We start from the raw sequence: 25,507 nt of genomic DNA on the forward strand, positions 1-25,507 counted from the left end.
TAAAATACTCTCAGATATTTTGGAGGAGATTTTGATCCAAAGACCATGTATGAGTTAAGCATCTACACTTCTTCTTTTCTTTGAGACAGGGTTTCACTATGCAGCCTTTGGCTGGCTTGGAGCTTGCCGTGTAGACCTGGCTGGCCTGGAACTCGCAGAGATCCACCTGCTTCTGCCTCCCGAGTGCTGGGATTAAAGGCCTGTGGTGCCACCACCCAGCTTGTTTTTGTTTTTCAATGACTAGACTATAAGGTGTTTTCCAGTTATTGTGAAAGCCATATGACATTTGTGGGTATCTGGAAAGTCAAAGAGCATACAAATGCTAGGTGAGCTGAACAATACCTGTCTGATTTCCTGAGATTCTACACAGGCATGGGATGCTTTTTAGGGTGACAAAAGAAGCAGAGGTTGGGGTGAGGAGAGTTGGAATTTGAAAGTAAAAACATTGATGGCAAGAAATGAAAAGGTCACCTGAGCAGACTAGGAATCAGTAGACCACGACAAGCAGTTGGGTATGCCATTGAAAGAGAAAGATTTGGGGGAGCCAAGCTTCTTTAGTGGCTTTCAGAATCCCTTGAGATGTTAAAGGCAGGCTAGTGTGGTCAGTTATTTGGAACACTGAGAGGTCAGAGGTTTGATTTCTTAGAGACTTTCCAAGAAGGAGAGAAAGGCTTATGAGTAAACCCATTGGGTCCTTATTGTAATACCTGATAGAATTATTGATACACATTTAGCAAAATATATTTTATTTGAGTTGTTAACTTTTATGAATGACGCTAAACTATGTATTCCTCAGTTCCCTATAAAGCCCAGTTTATCTGTCTGTGACCTAACTTGTTTCTTCTCCCAGTTTTTCTCCACTTCAAAAGAATGCTAAGACAGTCCTGTGGTGGCAGCTTTTTTGCTCTACATATGGATCCACTAGGCCACTGCTTCCTTATGCTAATCAAAAGAAACCACCATCAGGACAGGCTTCAAAGCTACACAGAGAAACCCTGTCTCAGAGAAAGAAAAAAAAATTGAATTTTTTCTTAGAGAGGCCAAGGCAATTCACCTGGGATGGCGAACCTGTCTCCACCTCCAAAGTTCATACTTTCTCCTTTCTCCTTACAGTGTGTGCACGTGATCAGAATGAATTTTATACCACTGGCTATGCCTGCTCCCCTATGTCAAATGTCTGTCAAACATGCAGAACCCCGAAACATACATTTGAGTAAGTACTTAAGGGAGGCCTCACCTGTTGGAGGTAATCCAGGAAAAGACACATTTCTGGTTGGTGTCAATCAGCCCCTCGCTGCGCGATAGAAATCTCTGCTGGTGCTCAAAGGCACGGATAACAGGCAAACCGGAAACAGTCTCGCTGAAGTGAGAATAGATTGGGGATCTGGTGACAGAGTCCAGCCGTCTCAGTTGTCGGGAAGTAGCCACATAAAACACCTGAATACCAGAGCCCAGAGTCAGCTAGTCACAGACCCATAAAGCATGCATTGTACTTCCGTTCTTTTCTCTGGCCATGCCCCAACGTTTGTCACTCATGGCTGTGACTCACGAGGAACGGGAAGGAGGCCTGAAATAGTGTGTCTGGCTACAAGAATGATGAGGTACAAAGTAAGAAGACTATAGTGGTGGGAACAGAGGGAGATAAAACTGAGGCGACCACATTGCAGCCTTCGAGATTTGAGTTTGTAACCCTCAGAAGGAGCTTTGCCGTCAGCTTCATCTCTTTCCTAAGACCTTCATATGTTATCCAGATAGAAGTTTCTTTACTGGCTAGAGAAATGGTCACCAAGAGATTTTGTGAAAGATGCCGGGACAAGGAGTGTATAGAGTAGACAAGGATGGTTCAGTAGGTAAGAAAACTTGTTTTTGCAGAGGTCCTGGGTTCAGTTCCCAGCACCCACAGGGTGGTTCACAACCCTCTCTAATTCCAGTTCCGTGGGCACCAGACACGAGGCTGGTGCACATGCATACACACAGGCAAACACACGTTCATATGAAATAAGATAAACAGCTCTTAAAAATAGTAGGGAATGCTGAAGTTTGAATTAAAGTGGAGACTGACAAGTGGAGTGACCAAAACCGTGCCTCCAGGCGTGCTGGTAAGGTAGCTCTGAAGGTATGCAGAGTGTAGAGGGTGTAAGCACTGGGCTGGGTGTAAGGGAATGTAGGCAGATGCCTCTAGGTGAAAGGCATAGTGGATCGGTTCGGGGTGCTGATGGAACCTGTGAGAACTTGTTGAAGGGAAAACTGGGCAGTTGAGAGCCAGAGTGCAAAATACTATGTCTCAGAGTTCTTCATCTAATCCTGCCTTCCTTGTTGATTTGTTATGAATAGTTAAAAGGCTGTTGAGGACATGGGAGTGAACCTGCAGAACTCTACCCAGGCACAGGTGCTCTTTTACCACAGGACAGGATAGGAGGCCACAGAGCCATACTGCAGAGTTCCCCTAAGTTCATCACAAGACACTGGGGGCTGGTGAGATGGCTCAGCAGGTAAAAGCTCTTACTGTGCAAATTTGACAACCAGAGTTTGATTCCCAGAACTCACATAAAAGGAAGAAAAAAAAAATGACTCTGCAAAGCTGCCATGTGACTTTCATACATGTGCCTGTGCGCGCGCGCGTGCGCGCACACACACACACACACACACACACACACACACACACACACACACCACACCACACCAAATAAAATTATTTTAAAGAATAAAGGCAACTTGCAGGAAGCGCTCGCTTCATAGCTTCCTTTTTCTCATCAATTTTTCATTTGGGGCATGAGGAGCCTTCTACTTATTTCAGTCTTCTGGGAAAATGGTTGAGCTTGAATGTAAAACACCCACAGACATGTCAATGAAACTAGAAATACCCCGAAGTGAAAAGAGATCCAGCCCCTGCATAGGGACATCCACATGCCCTATGCCCTTCAAAGACAAAGGGAGCAGCAACCCCACGCAATCTTCCTGAAATGACCTAACCCGTGTGGGGCTGTGATGGCTGTTGTTTGTCAACTTGACACAAACCTGGACATCTCTGGGGAGGGGGAATCTTAATTGAGACAATGTCTTTATAGATCATCCTGTTTGATTTATGATTGATGTGGAAGGGGCCCACCTACTGTGGCTGGACCACTCCTAGGCGGGTGGTCCTGGATGGTATAAGAAAGCAGGCAGAGCAAGCCACAAGGAACAAACCAGCCGGAGGCATTCCTCCATGGACTGCTTGCTTCAGTTTCTCCCTCCAGATTCTTGCCCTGTTTGATTGCCTGCCCTGACTTCCCTCAGTGTGATAGATGTGACATGAGAAATGTAAGCTGAAAGAAACTTTCCTCCCCAAGTTGTTTTGGTCATGGTGCTTTATCGCAGCAATAGAACCCTAAGACAGCGGATCTTATGGAACTGTGAAAATTTACCAAGTAATCTCTCTCTCTTTCTCCCTCCCCCTCCCCATCCCATCCCCTCTCACTCTTTCCCTCCCTCTTCCCTCTCAGTGCTGGCAAGTGCTCTGCCTCCCTGCTATATTCCCATCCCTCAAATCAGTCTTGAGTCCAAGCACATGTCTCCTACTTAAGCTCTCTGGAGTACAGCATAGGGTGACATATGCTATGACCCCCCACACTAACTGATAGTGACAGTTGAGCTTTGGATGGTCCCCGTGCTTTCCTGGATGCTAGAGAGGAGTGACCAACAGTAAACACAAAGGAAGAGCCTCAGAGAGGAAGGGAGACCTAGCCATACCCAAACTTACCTGAACAGACACATAGATAATGGCAAGAGGAATGATGATGACAGCGAAGATTGGCGTGGCCATGCAGATCATAACAAGAGTGCTAATTATGCCAAAGAAGCACATGAGCCAGCTCCGCAGAGTCTGGGGGAGTATGTCATCCACAGTAGAAATATCCTAGGGGTGCAAGCCAGAGAGATGGTGAATGAGTGGATTGCTAAGACATTGCTCTTCTTCCCGGTTCCCACCTGGAATGTGTGACTTTTTTGTTCCTTAGGCCTTTGTCATTTAATCCACTCACTGTTTCTCTTACTGTAGTCATTTAACTCAACTTTCTGACATTTCCCAGCTTTGCCATCCAGCTTGAACTAGCACTCATTTTTGTCATTCCTTTCTTCCCTCAGACCACCTTTGTACATGCTATTCTGTTTTTAATCATATCCTAATCTTCCTTCTCTTTGATGGTGAGCTACTGAAAGGCCAGAGATGGTCACCCTTAGTATTCTTGAGCCCTCACAGGAAGTGTCCCAGAAATATTTGCATGCTAAGTAGACAAAGAACCCAACCTGTAGCGTTGGGTTGGGTGAGGACTCTCTCTCATCAAAATTAGAAAGACCCTCAGCATTTCAGTACCCCAGTATGTTGGGATACTTACACCAGAAAATCTGTTCACAATCCGGCCTGTGGGAGTTGTGTCAAAAAAACTCATGGGTGCTCGAAGGATGTTGGTTAGCAGTTGCTTGTGCAAAGTTTTTGATGAATAGTTGCAAGCATATACACTCCAGATACTTGCAATAAACACAAAGACACCTAGAAATAGACCCAATGTTGTCAACACCATGTCACAGACTCCTCGGACATAATAGCAAATTATTTCCTGAGTTGTAGGGAATGTACAAGGTCCATGAAGATGTGCCCCCCGGCCATCAGACATACCCTGTGCCAATCCCAGAGCTCCAAAGACTCCAATTCTCATGTCCCTCTGAGAAGTTGGATAGTTGGTGCTATTGAAGTTTTGAGAGTCGCTGGTCCAAGCACTCAGCCAGAGGTTAGATCCAATAAAGGCAACAGAATTCAATCCATAGGAAAAGATGACAAAGGCTATTGACCACCATCCTACTGACTGTAGATATTTCAGGTAGATGGAGAACTTTACCTGCAAAGACATCGTCAACAATACCCATAAGAGCTTTGGGTAAGAAACTGTAGGAAACTAACCATAAGAAGGACTGTGCTGGCTAGTTTTTTGACAATTTGGCATAAGCTAGAATCATTCTGGAACAGGGAACCCCAATTGAGGAAATGCCCCTCCAGACTGGCCTGCAAAGAAACTTGGGGTATAGTTTTTGGTTGACGATTGAGGTGGAGGGCTCAGGTCACTGCCCCTGGGATGGTAGTGCTGTGCGCTATAAGAAGGCAGCTGAGCAAGCCATAGAGCACAAGCCAGTCAGTCAGCAACCTTCCTCCATGCCTTCTACTTGAGCTCCCGCCTCTAGATTCCGGCCCTGCTTGAGTTTCTGCCTTCACTTCCCTCAGAGATGGACTGTTACCTGGAAGTGTAAGACAAAACAAACCCTTTCTCTCCAAGTTGCTTTTGGTTCTGACTTTTTGGGTAACTAAGTCAAGAGGTGGCATCCCCTAGAAAAGTGGGAGACAAAATTTAATAGTCCGTGCTCACCACTCCCGCACTTGGCCAGCATAATATGTCAATGCTAAGTACAATGCAAGGTAAGTAGCCACCAGGTTATTAATAAGCATTTAAATGTAATGAACAAAATACATAAGACAGGGTGGGAGAGGCCAGCATTTACTAAGACCTTGGAATTTGTGGTTTTAAGTTTCATTAATTTGAATTGCGTGCTCTGGCTCTAATATATTAGTGCTTCCTGGTGCCTACAATTGCACTTCAAAGCAATTTCGTTGTTCTCCACACATCAGAATAGAATCAAACACTCATCCTTCATTCCTTTTTTCTTTTCTAAAGATTTATTCTTTATGTATACAAGTGCTTTATCTGGATGTATCTGGCACACCAGGGGAGGGTTGGATTGTGAGCTGCCATGTGGGGGCTGGGAATTGAACTCAGGAGCTTTGGAAGAGCAGCCAACGCTCTTAACCACTGAGCCATCTCTCCAAGCCTGAGACATGAAAAAGTCTGTTTCTGTTTTTATTTAAATAATGAATTTGAAGATTTGCAAAGGGGTAGAACATGTGGCCCAGTAGATACATGTTTAAGTTTCAACTAACTTGTAACTTTTTTCACATTCCAAGCCTTATTTGGCCTCAAGCAGTACTTTCTGCGTGTGGTGTTTACCTTCCCAGTTTCCACAAATTCCTTCTTAATTAGTTTTTGTCCTTTCACCAGCTCTTCCTTCTCCTTCAAAGCATTGGCATTCTTAACTCTCAAGGAGTCCTTGAGGGACTTCACGTGCCTGCCGCTGGACCTGGAGCTGAGGCAGAGAAAGGAAAACACCTGAGCATGTGGAAACCGTCCCAAGGATCTTACAAGCAGGTGTCACGATCACTCTGCTGGCATCAAAGTGCATTCAGAGCCGAGAGCCAGTATATTGCTACAGTCCCAGCCCTTCCCCCATCCAAGGAAACAAAGCACTGAGAGTGTTCATGAGATAGATTCTGTGTAGAGGAGAGATCCACGCAGAAAAAAGAAAGATCAAGTTGTACTAAAGAAGCAATAAGAGCTGCCAACTGAATACATGGCTACCTGCGGCTCAGTGTTCGGCGAAGGCTATTTTCTCTTTTCATGGTCAAAGAAGCTGCATCCTCGGGGATTTCCTCCACAGTTGGTATCAGCCCACAGTCATCATCATCTTCCTCACTGTCATCATTGACTAAGGAGACATGTTAGAAATTAGGGAAGAACACAGGACTCAAAACATTATAAATAAGAAGAGAAAAGCCCTCCTGTATCTTGTTGATCAAGGGAGTTCAGATGTATACACAGGTTGGAATATATAACCCAATAAATACCAGTTATTAGCATATATTCTCATTGAAAATGCTAGGATAAAGAAGGGATGGGTTAATAATCCACGAGAAGAGAATGGTCAAAAGGAGAAGAAAACCTCCAGAGCTTTCTAAGCTTCCTTGGAGAAGAAAAACCTTTTTAGAGAGACAGAAATAAGCAGCAGTCACCCCCCACAGAACCAACTAAAGAGAGTATTAATAATTATAAACACTAATCTTAAAGTTCAAATAATTCAAATACTTTTATTAACTTAAAGACTTACAAAAGCACTTGAAAATGAAATGGAATAAGGTGTAAAATATAATATGGGCACTAGTGGAAACGGTGAAGCAAAGATCTCTAGAAATCTGCTCCCTATGGCAATGAGAAAGCTGGGGTGGGGGAGTGGGGAGGGTTTGCCAAATACAAGTCTTCTCAAGACTGAAATCAACCAAAATCAAAAATCTTCTTTTTAAATGACTGGCTCTTGGTAATTGAAAACCTTGCTGTACTTTAATGTGCCCCATTTCGAGCTCTCCCTCTCAGCTGATACAGCTCGTAAAACAATCACAGGAATCATGATAGATGTGAAAACTAGTGGCCAAGCTGCCAGTTAAGGAGACAAATGGGTTTAGCACTACCTATAAAATCCCCATCCCAGGGTAACTGCCTGAAGACTGGCTTACATGGTACCAGAAGGCACCATGCGAGCTTCCAAGGAAGGGAATAATCCTACCCAGCTATGATAAATATAAGATACAATAATGACCAGCATAGCATGATAACCCTAAGGGTTCAACAGTGGCTTCTATAGCTTTGGCAGTAACCAACAGCTCTCTTATTGGCATTAAGGCCCACTCAACAAGATGGAAATTGTGCCTGGTACTGGACACCTATTCATCTGGGCCTAGTGAAGTCATGTATCTTTCAGGAGACCCTACAGCCACAATTTTACTAAATCAGCATAATCTCTAACTGTATTTTAAGTATTTATCTTTTATACCCACAGATAAGTGTAATTCTTGCCCCTTATCAAAGAAATTTTTCTTTGTAACAGATGGAAAACCACAACCTATCAAAATGTAGAGAACAAAAGCTTGTATGGTGCCCATTCCCACTGAGACATCTATACCACAACTCCTAAAACTAAGGCTCAAGGATCATTGCAGAAGAAGGAGTAGAAGGTTTTCAAGATCCAGAGGAACAAGAACACCCATGAAGTCTCATGTGCATGGCTGCCTACACAAGACCTGAACTATGACAACACCAATGGACATGGTAACATGGAAGAAGGAAAGCCCATGGGACCTCAACTCTAGACAAATAACTATAGGCACCTAGGAGAAATGCTCTTCCACTGGAAAGAGCTCCCCAATTGATTATCTAATACTAAGTGGTCAGACATGAGATTCTAGATAAACAGGTATATTATATAGGCCAAACAGGTTTTATTTATGTATTTAGGAGAATATATACATCAAAAATTAAAAAGAGGTCAGGGATTTAAAAGAAAGCAAAGGGGGTTGAGATGGTTTGAAAGAAAATAGACTCCAAAGGGAGTGACACTAACGGAAGGTGTGGTCTCTTATTGGAGTGGGTGTGGCCTTGCTGGAGGAAGTGTGTCACTGTGGGGTTAGCCTTTGAGGACTCCTATGCTCAAGCTACACCGAGTGAGTCAGACCACATCTTGATGTCTGCAAGTCAAGTCAAGATGTGAGAACTCTCAGCTCCTCCTCCAGCACCATGCCTGCCTGTACACTACCATATCCCAACATGATGACACTTGACTAAACCTCCGAGAATGTAAGCCACCCCACTAAATGCTCTCCCTTATAAGAGTTGCCATGGTCATGGTGTCTCTTCACAGCAACAGAAACCTAACTAAGACAGGGGTGCATAGAGGGCTGGAGGGGAGAAAGGGAAGGAGAGAATGATATAAGTATACTATAATTTATATTTATAAGCAAATTTATTGTCTACATGTCTAGAAACTATACAGACATGATAAAGGTGATAGTAGACTGTGTTCCTTCTCAAGGTGCTAAAGAAGGATATATATTATTTATATGTCTATGTATGTGTGTGTTTAAACAATCCAGTTTACAGTGCTTTACTACACATCCTATAGGAATTTAATACACAGAGTCAATATCAAGACAACTCACCTTTTTCTCCTCTCATTCCAATTAAATTCCAATCCCAGAACCAACAAAATAACATGGTATGCTCAGAGGCTTACATAATGCTCAGAAATGGCCTCTCAATATTTACCAGCAGGCCTAATTTCTGGAATACTTTTTCATATCTCTCTTTCTCAACCCTGACCTCTTATTTGTGACCACTGCCTGATTCGGTGCCTGATCTTTGGGAAGAGTCACAGTAAACAGGGCTTAGATGCTAACCATGGCTAATCATGAGCCCAGTGGTAGTGGGAATTGTTTCTATGATAGTCTATAAGACTATGCAATTGCTTGATTTTTTTCCTGGTTCAAACATACAGTTATTTTTAATGCACCAGTCAATATTCCTTTGCTAAGGACTATAAACACATAACCATCCTGTGAAGGCTGGTATCCAGGATTTAACGGCTGTGAAGCAATTGGGGGAGGATGTATAACTTGAGTAAACAGAAGTCTGGCATCCCTACAAGTGGGTCTCTTCTACCACTGCTTTTCTTCTCATAGGGACTACTCCCTCAAACATTCCATTGCACACTCTGAAGTGTCTGTTGATTGCAAGAGCTAGCGGAGTAAAACTACTACTTACTTGGCCCAGACACAGAGTTTCAATTGCTGTCTTTCTTTACAGAGACACAGAACACAGAAGAATGGAGTTCGGATCTCTGAGTAATTCAGCTCCAGCTGTAGTTCACTGGATACTAAATAGTTTAGGATATAGATACTGGTTTTCTATCCCACTAGGACCCCAAGTTCTGTCCTGTTCCAACCCTGCTCACATACCTGTGGCCTCTCCTTCTGGTCCTGAATGCTTCACGAATGTCTTCAGATTCTTAGCAAACACTCCTTTCTTGCTCAGCAGATTCTGATAGGATCCTTTCTCTAAAACGGTGCCATTCCCCAGAACTATAATCTCATCCACTTGGGGAAGGAAGTGAATGCTATGCGTAACCAAGATTCGGGTCTGTAAAAATAGGTATTAAATGGCTCTGATTATTCCATGCCCACCATCGTCCCCGGATTGCTCGAAAAAGAGAAAAGTAGACGTGTCAATTCACATTGGGGCTTTGCCTCACAGTGCAGCCCCAGCTACACGACTCATTCTACTTTCCATCTTCAAACATTACCGTGCGTGTGAACTGAGACCCCGAGAGTCATGGATCTCATCACAGTCATTTCCCTACGGTGTCGACGAGGTTTGCCTGACACGTGCTCTCCTCCATGTCCTTGATTCACAAGACTGAGCTAGAGACTCCCTAGGACCGACGCCTATCCTTACAGAAAGATAACTGGTTGACTGTCTCCTTTCACTTACTAAACTGTCACTTACCAGCTAATCAACTGTATAAAAAAAAAAAAAAGAACTGCCCAGATCATTCAGTAAGTTAGGGATACTGTGTGAGAAGAAACCTTACTTCTATGCAGGCCTTCGTGGCATTAGAGACTCGACACACCTTGTATTCCTATATTGATTACTATGGTTTGAGAGAAAATGGCCCCCAAAGGGGGTGGCACTCTTGGGAGGTGTGGCTTTGTTGGAGTAGACAGGTGTGGTCTTGTTGGAGGAAGTGGGTCACTGTGAGTGTGGGCTCTGAGGTCTCAGATGTGTTCAAGCTTTGCTCAGTGTGCGACAGGGACCCCTTCCTATTGCTGGCAAGTGTGCAACTCTCAGCTGCTTCTCTAGCACTGGATGTCTGCCCGCACACTGCCAGGTCCCATCATGATGACAAGGACTGAGCCTTTGAACTGTAGGTGAGCCACCCTAATTAAATGTTTTCCTTTATAAGAGTTGTTGTGGTTGTGATGTCTCTTCATAGCAATAGGAACCCTAACTAAGACAGTTACTGGCACAGGAACTCCACTCACAGAGAGACTGATCAATCAATAGTGAAGCAGAATTACAATGTATGGGCTTCTGAGAGATAACCTGAGCCTACTGTATTTGCCCTCTACCCCACAGTCCAGCAGCATGTAGACTCTTCCTAACTGGGATATCTAGGGGATACTCATCCCTTTTGTCTCCACTCAGAGCAAATCCTTGGTTCCTTTCCCAAGCTCCTTGGTAAGACATGGGTATCCCTCCGAGATTTCTGCTGTAGTTTGTGCCAACTACTGAAGCACTTCTCTGTTTTTTCAACAAACTTGCAATAGAATAGAAGTCAGTTAATGAGTGAATGGAATCAAGGAGGCCCTAAAGACAGCAGGCAAGACTACGAAGAGGAGGAAGAGTGAATTTCTGCAGACCCATTGAACTAAGACAGAGGCAAAGGTCCTCAAAAGAACAGCAGGTTGCCCCATCAACTCTGTCATCTTCTGGCTAGCAGCATTCAAAAAGTCTTGAAGGAAACAAGCTAAATACAGTTAGCATATCCCTGCCTGTTGCTAAGGAAAATGCTTTTATCAACAGATGAACAAAGATATATATTTCTTTGGTTTTATGGATACACACACACACACACACACACACACACACACACAAAAAAAAAAAAAAAAAAAAAAAAAAAAAAAGCACAGGTCTAAATTTTTCCCCAATTATCCTAAGAGACTCAATATCAAAGCAACAGAGTAAGCCTCTAATTAGCCAATTTCAGTATAGACCATGACTTCATGATGGGAGCCTTCAAGGACACACTTGAAGAGACCAGTCTGACAGGAAGAAGATAAATAAGAAAAGCTTCTTCGGGACAATACTGTTCTGAGAGATGTGCATGACAACACCCCCAAGCTCCCGTCCTTCTGCCTTCATCATTGAACTCCTCACCTTGCCATTCAACAGGCCATTGGGGCCTATGACCTTATTGAAGATGTGCTTCCCAACATGAGCATCCACAGCCGACAGGGGGTCGTCTAGAATATAGATGTCTGAGTCTTGATAGGTAGCTCTGGCCAGGCTGACTCGCTGCTTCTGACCGCCGCTGAGATTTATACCCTGAAGAAGAAAGTAATTTCTATTAAGCAACATGCCCTAGGCCCCACTTTGCAGTCTGATAAGGAGGGGAAAAGGTAAATATTTGCCTCCATAAGGTGTTAAGGGCTTTCAAATGCCATGTTTCTTCATACAAACAAGTCATTTCTATTCAAAGAAATAACATTAGCCCAAATACTTAGTCATGCCCAACTTAACCGTTTTCTGCCATGCAGCTTACTGACTGAATATTTTTGACACTTTCCACTCTGACAAGGGAGAGCTGACACAGACGCAGAGTCTCTGTCCCTCAATCAATGGATCCTGACTTAAAGGAACTCTAACTCTAGAGCTGTGTTTTCACTCATCGCCTAGTGTCTCAAGTTCCTTGCCCCCAGAGGATGGTTATGTTCATTTTTTTTTAAAAGGGAAAAAGGATAAAAATATCTTAAACATGTAGTAATCAAAATTTTCTAAATAATGCTATATCTATCCAATGGCTATAATATAGTTATTCAAATCAATTTTTTTTCTTTTTTTAAATAAATCTTTTTTGCTGTTATTGTTTTTCTAGACAGGGTTTTTCTATGTAGCCCCAGCTGTCTAGGACTTGTTCTATTGGTCAGGCTGGCCCCAAACTCAGAAATTTACCTACCTCTGCTTCCCAAGTACTGAGACTAATGGCATGTGCTACCACACCCGGCTAAAATAAATTTTTTATTAAAGATACTTAATGGCACAAGTCAACTCTGGGGCATTATAATAAACTTAGCCTCTTGGTTCCTTTGCCTTATTTCCTTTGATTCAGATTATCAGTTCTTGTATTTACTTTTAGGGACAAAGTGTAAAACATTTGAGGCCAATTCTGGTAGTGCAGGCCTTAATCCTAGGACCTAGGTAGCAGAGACAAGTGGATCTCTGTGAGTTTGAGGCCAGCTTGAAGTACACAGCAAGCTTCAGATCAGTCAAGGCTACATAGTTAGATCATGACTCAAAAAAAGAAATCCCAAAAACAAAAAAATGGAGTAATTTATATGCATGCTGTCATACAAACGTGTTTTGTGTGTTTGTGACTGTCATGATTTATCAACACAGTTTTTCACTACAATCCTTGCTGTTTTTCTTCAATTATTTCTGTACCCTTCAAGGTTCCTTGCCCCAAGTACCTTCTCTCCAATCTCAGCCATATCTCCTCCAGGCAATATTTCCAAGTCTGGGAGGAGAGCACAAGCTTCAAGAACTTGCTGGTATTTGTTTTCATTGAATTCTGATCCAAAAATGATGTTGTCTTTGATGGTCCCGTTCTGAATCCAGGACTGCTGAGGGACATAGGCAGTGGTGCCCTAAATGGGAAAGGATCAAATCAGGCCATCATCACACTTACAGAAATGGAGGCTGGAGCCAAGAGTGGCAAGGAACAAGCAGAGCTTAGGTTTGAAGAGCTGAATATCAATCAGGGGCCCTAAGCATCTGGTGTTTATTAATGTGCTGACCAGGAAGACCCAATGCTTTGCCATCAAACCAGCCTCTTCCCTGCACACCTTTTTAGACCATCATCTTTTTCCCTTGATTCTGAAAATCAGAAGCAATGTACAAGCAATGTAAAAAAAGAACAGGGATTTAGTCAAATCCAATGACTTGATTAGAGCTGTATTAGAGCTAATACAATGCTAACACTTTCAAATGGCATAGACGACACCCTAGGAAGAAAAACCCAAGTGGCTAAAATTAACATACCAAAGGGATAGAGATTAAGCAATCCCTGTGTTTGAGATATAACTGAGTTGTGAGCTGGCAATAAAAAGTCTTCTAAAAGGAATTAGGAGACAAAGTTAAATCTGGAGCTGTCTCTGCTATAGTGCATGTTTTGTTTTGTTTTTTTTTTTAAATGTATATTGGTTCACTGGAGATTGATAAATAGGGGAGTAGTCTCAGAGTCCTGTGGAAGAAGAAATGTTTTCAAACATACTTAATATGGTATTTGAGGAAATGTATTTAAAGATGTAGCTCTCAAAGAAGGAGGTGAGCTGGGCACTGTGACACAAGCCTGTAATAAAAGCTACTCGGGGCTGAGGCAGTTGATCACAAATGCAAGGCCTACTGCGGCTGCACACGGGGACAGGCTACAACCTATCTCAAACTGAAAAGCAAGAAAAGGGGATGATGGAGACGGTTAATCCCAAGAGCCCATGAACCGCTGGACACCGTAGTATGTATCTGTGATATCAGTGCTCCTAAGGGGACCTGGGAGGCAGAGACAGTAGAGTCCCTTCTGGAGGCTTGTGGGTCAGCTAACCTGGTATGCACAGTAATAAACAACAGAGACATCTGAGGTTATCTTCTGACCTTGACATGCACACTGTGGCACAAGTACACACATGTACACACATGCACACATATGCACACACATGTGGCAACTGAAGCAAAGAGACAGTTGGGATACGAAGATGTGGAGCATTCACCTTGTCTGTATAAGGTTTGGTTCCCATCACTGAAGACAGAGGACGGTGATTGCTCAAGAGTAATTTTTTTTTTAAAGATTTTATTTATTTATTATGTATACAACATTCTGTTCCCATGTATATCTGCACACCAGAAGAGAGCACCAGATCTCATAACGGATGGTTGTGAGCTACCATGTTGTTGCTGGGAATTGAACTCAGGACCTCTGGAAGAGCAGTCAGTGCTCTTAACCTCTGAGCCATCTCTCCAGCCCTGCTCAAGGGTAATTATGATGTTAGCTAAAAATGCCAGTGATTTTATACTCATTACTGATTTTATTATTGTTTATTGTTGGTACTATGGTCACAAAGTTAAGTTTGTTGCTGTTTAAAGATTTATTTTATGTGTTTAAGTGTTTTGCCTGCATGTGTGCATGTATAACACATGCATGTCTTTTGTCCAGAGAGCCAGAAGAGAATATTTGATTCCCTGGAACTGGAGTTACAGATGGTTGTGAGCCACCCTGTGGGTGCTGGGAATCTAACACAGTCCCCTGCAAGAGCAGCAAGTGCTCTTAACTGCTGAGCTTAACTGCTCCAGTCCTACAAAGTTAAGTTTTGAGTAACCATTAAAACTTTTTCCTAGGTTCTTTTACTTTTATTGCACAATTTTGCAGTTGGGGGTGTGTTCCAGACACAGACATTATATTTACAGCAGAAATGTCTATACTGTTAAGGAAGATGTCTCTAGTCAACAGTTTCAATACCTTGGTATGCATATAGGAATCACATGGACAGGTCATTAAAACTTCAGATTCTTAGAGTCTATGTCCAGAGTCTGATTGTACAAGACTGGGGAGAGACAGAGAATCTACAGTCCACGATTATACCAGATGCCTCTAGGACCTATGCACTTGTGGACTGTCCCACATGAGAAAAGAGCACTAGGGCCACATTTGGAGTCAGACGTCTTCTCTGCTACATTTCCACTCACCTTGATAGTGATGTGCCCATGGACAGTTTCCATTTCTCCCAGCATGGCAGCTATCAAAGATGATTTCCCAGAGCCTACAGTGCCCACCACAGCCACCAATTGGCCTGGCTTTATGTCCAGACTCACACTGAAAGAGAGAAACGCTTTTGAAGGAAATGAGTGGATGGGGAGGTAGTTCAAGTCACTTCTCCGGCTTCTACAAGAAATCTGTTTTAGGTCATTTCTCTCTCAAGACTAGAAACTTTACCATGGATGTATGTAAAGTGCTTCTTTATTATTGCTAAGTTCTAAGATACAGAAAAATAAATTCTAGTTTTCAAACCCATTAAACCACTCACTGTCAAAGGTGCGTTTGCAACAGTAAAAGTTCTCCTGGGGTGGGGGTTCTCTTAGGACCAATGGTTGAACCACACCCTCTCAGGGACCTAGATACCTGATTTGGTTCAGGTCTCAACTCTGGCACTGCTGGGTTGGGCAATTTAAAAAGGTCACTTCCGAATGACCAAGAGTTGGATTTTGCTTCTAAACTAAACTTGCTACTTAATGTTTCTCGGATTTCTTTATTCTATGGGTGATACTTGCTGAGAGCAAATTCCCTTACCTAGCCCTAACCTAACCCTGAAGGTCTGATTTCTCTAGATGGGGAGGGGTCTACACTGGGCTGGAATCCCAGGAACTCTTGATGCCAGCTTGACTATTTGAGTTCCAACAGGAACATCAGGAACCTGCCACATAGCCTTTCCAAACCTACTCTGGGCTGCAGCAGTGAAGTGGGGACCATGTCCAGTTTCCTCTCTGCAGAAGAAAGCTTTGGCCTGTGATGTTTAGGGCAATAATAGCCTTTAGTCTGACTAATCCTGGTGCTGACCCCAGAGTGCATTCTAAGGCTATAGGAATAGGAGAGACGGGTGGGGACTCATGGGGCTCTTTGCTTGGGGGTAAAAGAACACACAGGTTCTGAATTGGAAGGTATCCAGAGCCTGAGTGAACAGAGGATCTGGAGTCCAAAACAGGGAAGGCGTAACAGGCACTCTTCATGCAGTGGTGCGCTCACTGAACAGGAGTGATCGACAGTAGCTTTTTTTTTTTTTTTTTTTTGGAGACACAGTCTTGCCAGATAGCCCAGACTGGTCTCAAACTCATGATCCTTTTCCTTGAACCTCCTGAGTGCTAAGATTGCCGGTGTCTCCTGCCATACACAGATTGAAATCTATAGCAATAGTTCCCATCGTCTAGTCTGGGGAGAAAAGCTAGACTCTGAGGTTCAGGACCCGCACTTTCTCCACCTATTATCTGGGGAAACAAATAGCTTCAAGCATTCTCAGCTGAAGAGACATAGGCTCTCAGCAGATGAAAATATAACCATGGGAAAGGCTCAGACCTTCACTCTCAGCTCATGCTCCAGGGTGTAACCTAAACCGGGATCCAAGTGAATACAACACATGGTCTTTTCTGGTGTTCCACTGTACACATTCCTCTGAAAACAAGGTAGGGCAGGAGGGCCCTAAGAAAGCTGAAAAGCAAGGGGACAAACTCACTCTCGGATTGCTGGGTCCATGTCCGGGTCCCACGTAAAAGAGGCCTCTGAAAACTGCACAGCTTTATCTAGTGAGAGGGGGAGAAAAAGCCCTCTCTTTTAGTTACATGTAGGTCCTCATGTAGCCGTCAGAGTTTCCTCAGTCCGTATGTGACTCTGACTCTACTACCAGCCCCTGAAACCACCTGTTAGGCGCTGAGCTTACACCAGCAGGAGGCAATGGAAGTGCCCAGGATGAAAATGGAAGTGGCCTGCCTGTTGGGACCTAAACTTGGGATCTCAGCTTCCTTGGACCTCTAATTGCGCTACCCCCCTTACCCCTGTTACCTAGTCCTCTGTGTGAGCTCTACTTTCTTATTTAAGCCCTCCGTGTTTTTCACCCCCAAGCTACCTTCCCAATTCCCACTCCAGCCTGTCTTTTGTTTCCTGGGTTGCTTGCTTGTGGGACTCCCGGATTATCTCAGAATTGCTGACTGTGTTTTGCTTAGCAATCTGGCTAAGCACTTTTCTTTAGGCGAGAACACAGCTTGCACTGCTATGTCAATTTAAGATGGATTCCCTAGTTCTTCCTTTAAATTAGTTGTTGTGGTTAAGCTCCTGCCTACAAATAGTCTGGTGCCAGCACTATGAATAAATTTTGGAAATAATTTCCAAATTTGTTTACCAAAATTGCCGACATGGTGAATGGAAGATGTGTCCAAGTCATCTCCTCCCAAGTACTTCTCTATGCGATCTATAGAGACACTGGCCTAGAGAAGGACACAAGAGAGTCTAAGAACAAGACATCCAATAACTCAGCCAACTCAAATTGGACTCCATAATTTTTGTTTGGTTTGGTTTTTCAAGATAGAGTTTGTCTGTGCAGTCCTGGCTGTCTTAAAACTCACTGTGTAAATCAGCCTGGCCTTGAACTCAAGAGATCTGCCTGCCTTTGCCTCCTAAATGCTGGGACTAGAGGTATGGGCCACCACTGCTCCCAATTTTTTGTTGTTGTTGTTTGAATTTTTGTTTGTTTGTTGTTGTTGTTTTGTTTCTAAAAGAGAAACTTGAAGAACATGAAGTTGGGCGGGTAAGGAGATGGAAGGAAATCTGGGAGGAGTTGTGGGAGGGGAAAGAATATATCAAAATCTATTGTATGAAATTCTCAAAGAATAAATAGAAACAATAGAGAAAGAGAGTTGGCCTTACAGAAATAAAAGTGAGGGGGGAAAGAATTCAGTAACAAGACACAAGCAGGGAATGATTTTCACTTTGTTATTAGACACGGTTTTGCTACAATGGAAACCTCTTGACCACAGCTATAGACTCAGTCACACCTCAGCCCTGCAAGCCATCCCATCACACCTTAGCCCTGCAAGTCATCCCACCATACTCCAGCCCTGCAAGCTGCCCACACTAGACAGAAGTATCTAAAGACAGTGTTTCAGCTTTCAGAGACGCAACTCTCAATTTTACAGCTATTTCCAAACTTTGCTCTTATTTCCAGAAACTGTTTTACTACTTTCTTCTATGACAGAACCCTAACTTCTACCTACTTCTGATCTACTATGTAGCCCCTGTAGGTGTACTGCCAAAGGCTAAAGTCATCTTGTCTAAGTACTGGCAGAGTACTCTAACATTGTTAGAATATAAGGACTCGGGAAGTCTTCAAGGAGGACCCACTTGGACATTTTTCATTGCCTTCCTGTCTTCTAGCAGAGCTGAAATGAGATTGCTTCTCATAGATATCCAGCCTCTGATGAAGTATGGAACCTTAACTGTTGATCCAGCTGCGTCATGGATCAACATCTCAGAAACAGAATGTCCTACAGCCCCTGTTACGGCATTGTCAGACCCTTTTTGGTTTGCTGTTAATGTGTGAAAAGGAGATGAAGGGAGTGAGCACCTTTGCTAATCTTACTTTTGCTGTGTATGCAATCAACCATACCTAAAAAGAGAGTGCTGCTTCCTTACTGCTCAAGTGGGCTGTTCTCTCTTTATTCCCTCTAAGGCAGAAGGCCTTCTCTTTGAACTCAGTCCTTCTTAGGGACAGAGGTGTCTGAACCTGGTACCTCTCAAAGGAATGCAGGTCAGCTCCATACCCCAACATTCTAGTCCTGTCAGCCGTCTCCCATCTGCTCTCTGGACTTACTCTTAAGGTCTATGTTCAGTTTTCAGAACATAAGACACTGCCTCAGGCCCATGTAAGGTTTACTGAAGTCAGCTTGAGACTCCCAAACTTATTATTACATAGGTTCATGCAAAGACAGGGGCTTTTCTTTTGAGCCATATTTATGTAAGACTATGTCAAGACCTTAAGAGCTTTAGAAAACAAGAGAGAAGCTAATCTGGAAAAATGGCTCTGATTAGGCCTAATCATAATAGTCTCACTAAATACCTTTGCAAGCCTGTCTCTCTGAAGTGAATGAGGTTAGTATGATTATCTAAACTGGGGCTCAAAGAGCTTACGATTTTATTAAGATCCACCCATTGGTCTCCGGAAACCAGAGGGACCTTTAATTTAACAATTACCAGCAGGTGCTAGACATGAGATACAGTAGGCTAGTCGTCTGCACTGCAAGGCAATTAAGCAGGTAGCAGCGGAGCTCTCATGTACCTGGAGTATTGAAGAGGTCACCATGGGGAGCATGGTGAGAGGAAATCGAAGGACGTTGAAGAGGGTGATGGAGGTGAAAGCCTTCTCTGCATCCAAAATATTGTTGCTGTCCACCAGGACGTAAACGGTAAAGGTGATCACAGACACCTAGGGAGAACAAGGCCATGAGAAACCCACTACCAAATGGTCCAAACACCTTTGTGCTAAGTTTCAGGAGCACTGTATATCAGAGTTGAAGGGATATTAGGGATTATCCTAATCTCTTCAGATTACCCACAAGAAAATCGATCCTAATAGAGGAAGAAATATCTCCCCCAAGGTAACACAGTCAATTAATGGACTGCTCAGGGCAGAGCTGGACCTTCTGTCTCTTTCACCCCATCCACACATTGCTCCCATAGGAAGAGAAGTCCTCCTCAGTAAGTTACTCCGGAGGCCTTGCTCATGATGAACGGTCTGAAAACTCACTAGTGGCTACCAGATCACCCAGCGGCACATAAAGGGAAGGACTGGAGTTGCAGTTGTAGGAGTTTGAGGGAGACGAATAAATTCCCTGAAGCCTAGAGATGCTTGGAAGCTATTAGGAACAGACTTTCCTTTTCAGAACATGACCTCAGTCTATACCCCTCTTCTCCTCACCAGGATTGGGGTTAATTGTAAGAGGAATATCATCACAGTCTGCAGCTGGCCATATTTCAGCAAATTCTTGAGCTCTTTCTTCCGAAGGCCATAGACTTGGTCTCTGAATGAAGGTTCCCAGGCAAAATATTTCAGGATCTAATGGGTCAGAGAATAGCAAAATTTACATAGTTTCCTGAAAGGGCATCAGGTACTTATGGTCCACCCTTATTTTTAGGATAAGTTACCATTAATAGGGGCTGGAGATCTAGTTTATAGAGAGGTATCTTGTATTTATTAATAACCTGCTGAATGTAAAGCATTTAACATACATGCTTCACTTAATATTTTTTTAATCAAACTGTCCTACATTGCCTGTCCAAATAAATTTGCCAAGTCACAGAACTTAAAGCTTGGAAATTCCTAAGCAACTTGAGGTGAATTAGTCATTCCACTTTTTTTTAGAGAGTTGTTTCCACTTAGGCAATAAGGAAACAGGTAAAAGGTTCTGTGGAAGGTTTCACTAGTAGGATGCATCAAGGAGGTGAGAGCATATCTGAGCTTGAAGAAACAGGAACAGTTTCAATGGGGCTGACACCACTGGCCTCCATGGGCACCTACCTGCACACTCACACACAGAAAGAGGGGGGATGGAGGGAGGGAGAGAAGGAGGGACAAAGGGAGAGGAAAGAGAAGTAAAAATAAAACCAATATCGTCTTAAAACAAAACAAAACAAAACACAAAACCCACTGGCTGTGGAGCTCAATGCTTTAGGGGGACCTACTACTGTTGTTTCGCTAAGTGGACTTGTCCGCCACCTTCTAAGTGTTTACATTCACACCCATAGTTGACACAGCTCTCAGCCTTGGTCATCGAAGCAGTTACTGCAGGAGGCAGCAGTTACTGCAGACACCCACAATTAATCAGAGTGCTAAGAATAAGTGATGACTGAGTGGTGTTTGACCTAAACAGTGATTCCAAGTCACCGTCCTCCTACGCCCAAGGCCCAGGGAACGTCACAGAAGATGGAGCAGAAACAATGTAAGGGCCAGAGGATGGGGGGGTGCTGCAAAGCACCACTTTCTCCCAGGGCATGGACACTGTACTCAGCACTCCCAGCAACTGTCATTATCTGCAGATTGATGGAGAGGGGGGGCTCCCAGCCCTCACTCTAACTGAGGAGCTATTGGTAGTTAATGGCTGCTGTGTGGAGGGAAATCATTTTTCTTCCAGTGGTAAATTTCTATAATTGAGTGAATAACTCTACACTCATGTACATGCAAATAACCCTAGTTAAACCCAGCTGGTGATATATATATATATATATATATATATTATATATATATATATGTTAGGAAATCAGAGGTGGGTGTGTCTGGAAGAAAGGGTTTGGAGGGATAGAGAGGATAAGAGAAGGAAACAGTGTATGTGGGGGGAGGTAAGCATTATCAAAATTTGTTATTTTTAAAATTGTTAAACAAATTGAAATTTATTTTGAAACATTTCTATAGTAAAATGTAAAGACAGATCATTTAGGGTAAATAAATAGAAATCAAGGTTCAAGAGTATCTGGAAGGGGTAGGGCTAGAAGAGGAAACAGGAGACTTGTGGGTAAAGGAATCAGGAGCCATATGCCACTCAGCGGCCGAATCAGCCGCTGTTTCAGACACTACACCTGGAGGATTTCGTCAGCATGGCCTTTTGTTTTCTTTACCTTAATTCCACTGAGAATCTCATTCATGATTTTTAACCGCTTGTCTTTATACTTCATATTTTGTACCTGCCAAGAGAAAGACAAAACCAAAATGATATTCTGTGAGGTGAGGTCTGGGTTTGCTGCCCATGGTAGGCCCTTGTGGAAGATGTGGCCGCCATTTTATCAGAACTTGAGGTGTCCAGTGATGGCATTTATTTCTCTCCAACTCCAGCTTGTTTCTTCTGAGCCTGAAAGACGCCACGCTTGTTTCTACCCATCCTCCTGTAGCCTTGCCTGACTGGACTCTGCCCTCAGACCATGCTCCCCTTGCTGCTCCCAAGGCTCATGCCTCCGTTGTCAGGATGTGTCTGCCAGAGCTTGGCATTAGATGCCCACCTCACAGGGGTCTCCTTCGACCTCCTAACTGAAAACATCTACCCACCCACTGTCATTTTACACCCAGTTCTCTGTGGAGTACTCATCACCGGCTGATTTTTTTTTCTTTGTTGTCTATCTCTCCACCCTTGAAGCAAAATACAATACCATGAGAGTAGAATCCTTGTCTGATTCCTTGCTGTGCTCTTGGTAAGACATGCAATAAAGAGATTTAAGACACTACCTGCTACTAAATGAATACAAAACAAGTGAATGAATAGAACACATATTCTAGGGAGACCACAACTGCTGCAGTTCCTGGCAGAGCTAAGGACTGTCTGCTTGGAGGACTGCCACCTAGCAACCATAGGGTGAATGCCAGGACATAAGCTGAGAGGTGGGATTACCCATGGAGCTGCTATGTGCGGTTGGTTTATTCTGCTATGATGAAGACGCATGATTTAAAAAGATCACTTCTGGAGGAAGCTCAGCAGAGCTGAGTGGTCGGAGCACAAGGAAGACAGAAGGAGCTAAGTACATCTGGGGTGTAGAAAGTCTCCCAGAAGCTTTCACTTCCCAGCCGCCTGCAGGAGTTAGTAGCGGACGTCAGAGCTCGCATGTTCAAAGGGCACATGCACACGGTGACGATTCTTTTACCTGGATCTTCCTGTTCTTGGTAGCCAGCACTCCATTAACTGGGATGAGGAGAACCATGACCCCAACACCTGCTAAGACTGAAGGCCCCAGCTCTCTCCACAGGAAGAAGATGGATAAGGCGATCTGTAAAACACTCGACCACACCAGGTGCATGTAGTTGGTCACTTCCACCAGCTTCTGGGCATCCACAGACATCAAGTTCACCGTTTCTCCGATGGTGTACTGCCTCCTGGCCAAGTTAGAAAGGCTCAGGGCCTACAGATAAAGATTAGCATCGGGGTCAGCACATAAGACAAAAGATGGTGAGAAGCAGCAGAGGACCTCAGGAAATGAGAACACGATAGAAGAATGGGCTCCATGCGGACAGAACTTCTCAATGGGACCACAGCTTTCCATTCAAACTTCTCAATCGGACCACAGCTTTCCATTCAAACTTCTCAATGGGACCACAGCTTTCCATTCAAACTTCTCAATGGGACCACAGCTTTCCATTCAAACTTCTCAATCGGATCACAGCTTTTCATTCAAACTTCTCAATCGGACCACAGCTTTCCATTCAAACTTCTCAATGGGACCACAGCTTTTCATTCAAACCTTAACACACAGAGTTAGCTCATTTTTGACTACTTGTTCCTCTTATTTTCACCTTCATTAAACCCCACCCACCTATACACTTCTTTGCCCAGAAAATATCCACCTGTCCTTTGGTATCAATTTAAATGCAACTTTTGAAATGACTACCCAGACTCCCAAACTTACAAGAGTTACCTCTTTTTGTACCCTATAACATTCTGTAGTTAACGCCTTCTTTAATTATAAAGAACCACGGTTATTTTATTTTTCTATTTATTTATCAGATGTAAACTGTGAGGACAAGGTCTACATTTACCCATTTCACTATTGTATCATAGGTAATTCAATACTGAAGAATGGGAGAAAATGAGGCAATTAAAGATGGAAGGAGAAAAGGAGTAAGACAGCATTGTTGATTCTTACCTTACAGACAACATTTTATTGTGTTCTATTTATTTATTTATTTATTTATTTATTTATTTATTTATTTACTTAGTGTGTGTGTGTGTGTGTGTGTGTGTGTGTGTGTGTGTATGTAATGGGAGGGTCCCACGGTCATCAACTTGGTGGCATGCATCTTTCCTTGCTGAATCATCTCACCAGTCCCTTTGTAGGCTTTTGAGATAGCTAACTTATATTCAGCCAGTCTTGCAGCCAGTCTCTACTGTCCACAGGCAAGTTCTACATGCCTGAATCCTGCAATATAGGCTTTCTGCTTTCATGTTAGGGAGATCAGGAGACTAATACTCATACCACTGTTCTTTACTATGCCTTACAGAAGTAGGTAGAGTAGCTTACATCGGTAATCTCAGCACTCAGAAAACTGAGGCAGGAGGATTGCTGAAAGTTCATAGCCAGACTGGGTATGTACACTAAGTTCCAGGCCATCTTGAACTACTGTGTGTGTGTGATATGGTTGGTTTTAGTGTCAACTTGAGACAAATCAGAATTAAATAAAAGTAGAGATCCTGTCCTGAAGAACTGTCCTGGTTGCTCTGATTGATTGATATCAGGTCAGAGAGATGGCTTAGCAGGTAAAAACACCTGCCAGCAAGCCTGTCAACCTGGGCTTGATCCTTAGGAGAAGAGAACCACTTCCTGCAAGTTGTTCTTTCTCACACACACCTACACACACACATACCTATATACATGCCTATACACACACGCACACACACACACACACTTACACACACACACTTACACACACACATACCTATACACATACCTACACACACACCTACACACATACACATATCTATACACATGCCTATATATATACACACACACATATACACACTCACACACACATACCTACACACACACACTACACACATACACATATACACACACACACACTCACACACACACACTCACACACACACCTACAGGTATCTATACATATACCTATACACACACTTACACACTTACACACACACATGCTTAAACACATACCTACACACATACACATAACTATACACATGCCTACACACACATGCACACACTTACACACACACATACACATACCTCTACACACACACTTACACACACACATAACTATACACATACTTATAAACACACACCTACACACACACACACACACATACACGTAACTATACACATGCCTATACACACATACTTACACACTTACACCTACACACACACACACCTACACAGATATACATACCTATACACACACGCACACACACAGCTACACACATACACATATCTATACACATACCTACACATACACATGCACACACTTACACATACACACTTACATACACATACCTATAACATACCTATACACACACACACTTACACACATACACTTACACACACTCCTACACATATACACATAACTATACATATGCCTATACACACACATACACACTTACACACACACATACTTACACATACACACACACCTACACACATACACATACCTATACACATACACACACACACACACACACATACTTACACATACCTATACACATACCTACACACACACACACACACACACACACACTTACACATACACACAGATCTACACATATACCTACACATACACATATATACACATGCACACAAATAAATGTACTTTTAAAATTAAACCATGTATCAGAGTAAAGATGAGCAAAATCATCTCAAGCAAATAGAACAAACACTTCTCAAACCTACAGAGCTCAGTAATGAGAGATTATAGCTGCAATTAAAAAGTAAACAGATAAATAATAAACAAACAAATAAG

General features: G+C 43.1%; 1 protein-coding gene across 1 annotated transcript in view; it reads right to left on the reverse strand.

Annotated features, from left to right (window-relative positions):
- The window catches only part of Abcc2 (ATP binding cassette subfamily C member 2), a 65,577-nt gene that overhangs the window by 12,414 nt on the left and 27,656 nt on the right, over positions 1-25,507 (reverse strand). The window contains exons 11-26 of the mRNA XM_027407258.2: positions 22,684-22,938; positions 21,670-21,735; positions 19,976-20,113; positions 19,337-19,483; positions 17,405-17,489; positions 16,742-16,808; positions 15,204-15,330; positions 12,935-13,111; positions 11,625-11,792; positions 9,647-9,827; positions 6,444-6,570; positions 6,036-6,171; positions 4,658-4,877; positions 4,377-4,531; positions 3,743-3,898; positions 1,238-1,437 (exon numbers count right to left, since the gene is read on the reverse strand). Of these exons, the coding sequence (XP_027263059.1) occupies positions 1,238-1,437; positions 3,743-3,898; positions 4,377-4,531; positions 4,658-4,877; positions 6,036-6,171; positions 6,444-6,570; positions 9,647-9,827; positions 11,625-11,792; positions 12,935-13,111; positions 15,204-15,330; positions 16,742-16,808; positions 17,405-17,489; positions 19,337-19,483; positions 19,976-20,113; positions 21,670-21,735; positions 22,684-22,938 (2,405 nt within the window). The remainder of the gene's footprint in view (positions 1-1,237; positions 1,438-3,742; positions 3,899-4,376; positions 4,532-4,657; positions 4,878-6,035; positions 6,172-6,443; positions 6,571-9,646; positions 9,828-11,624; positions 11,793-12,934; positions 13,112-15,203; positions 15,331-16,741; positions 16,809-17,404; positions 17,490-19,336; positions 19,484-19,975; positions 20,114-21,669; positions 21,736-22,683; positions 22,939-25,507) is intronic.

This window comes from Cricetulus griseus, chromosome 3, assembly GCF_003668045.3.
Source record: "Cricetulus griseus strain 17A/GY chromosome 3, alternate assembly CriGri-PICRH-1.0, whole genome shotgun sequence".
Taxonomy (NCBI): domain Eukaryota; kingdom Metazoa; phylum Chordata; class Mammalia; order Rodentia; family Cricetidae; genus Cricetulus; species Cricetulus griseus.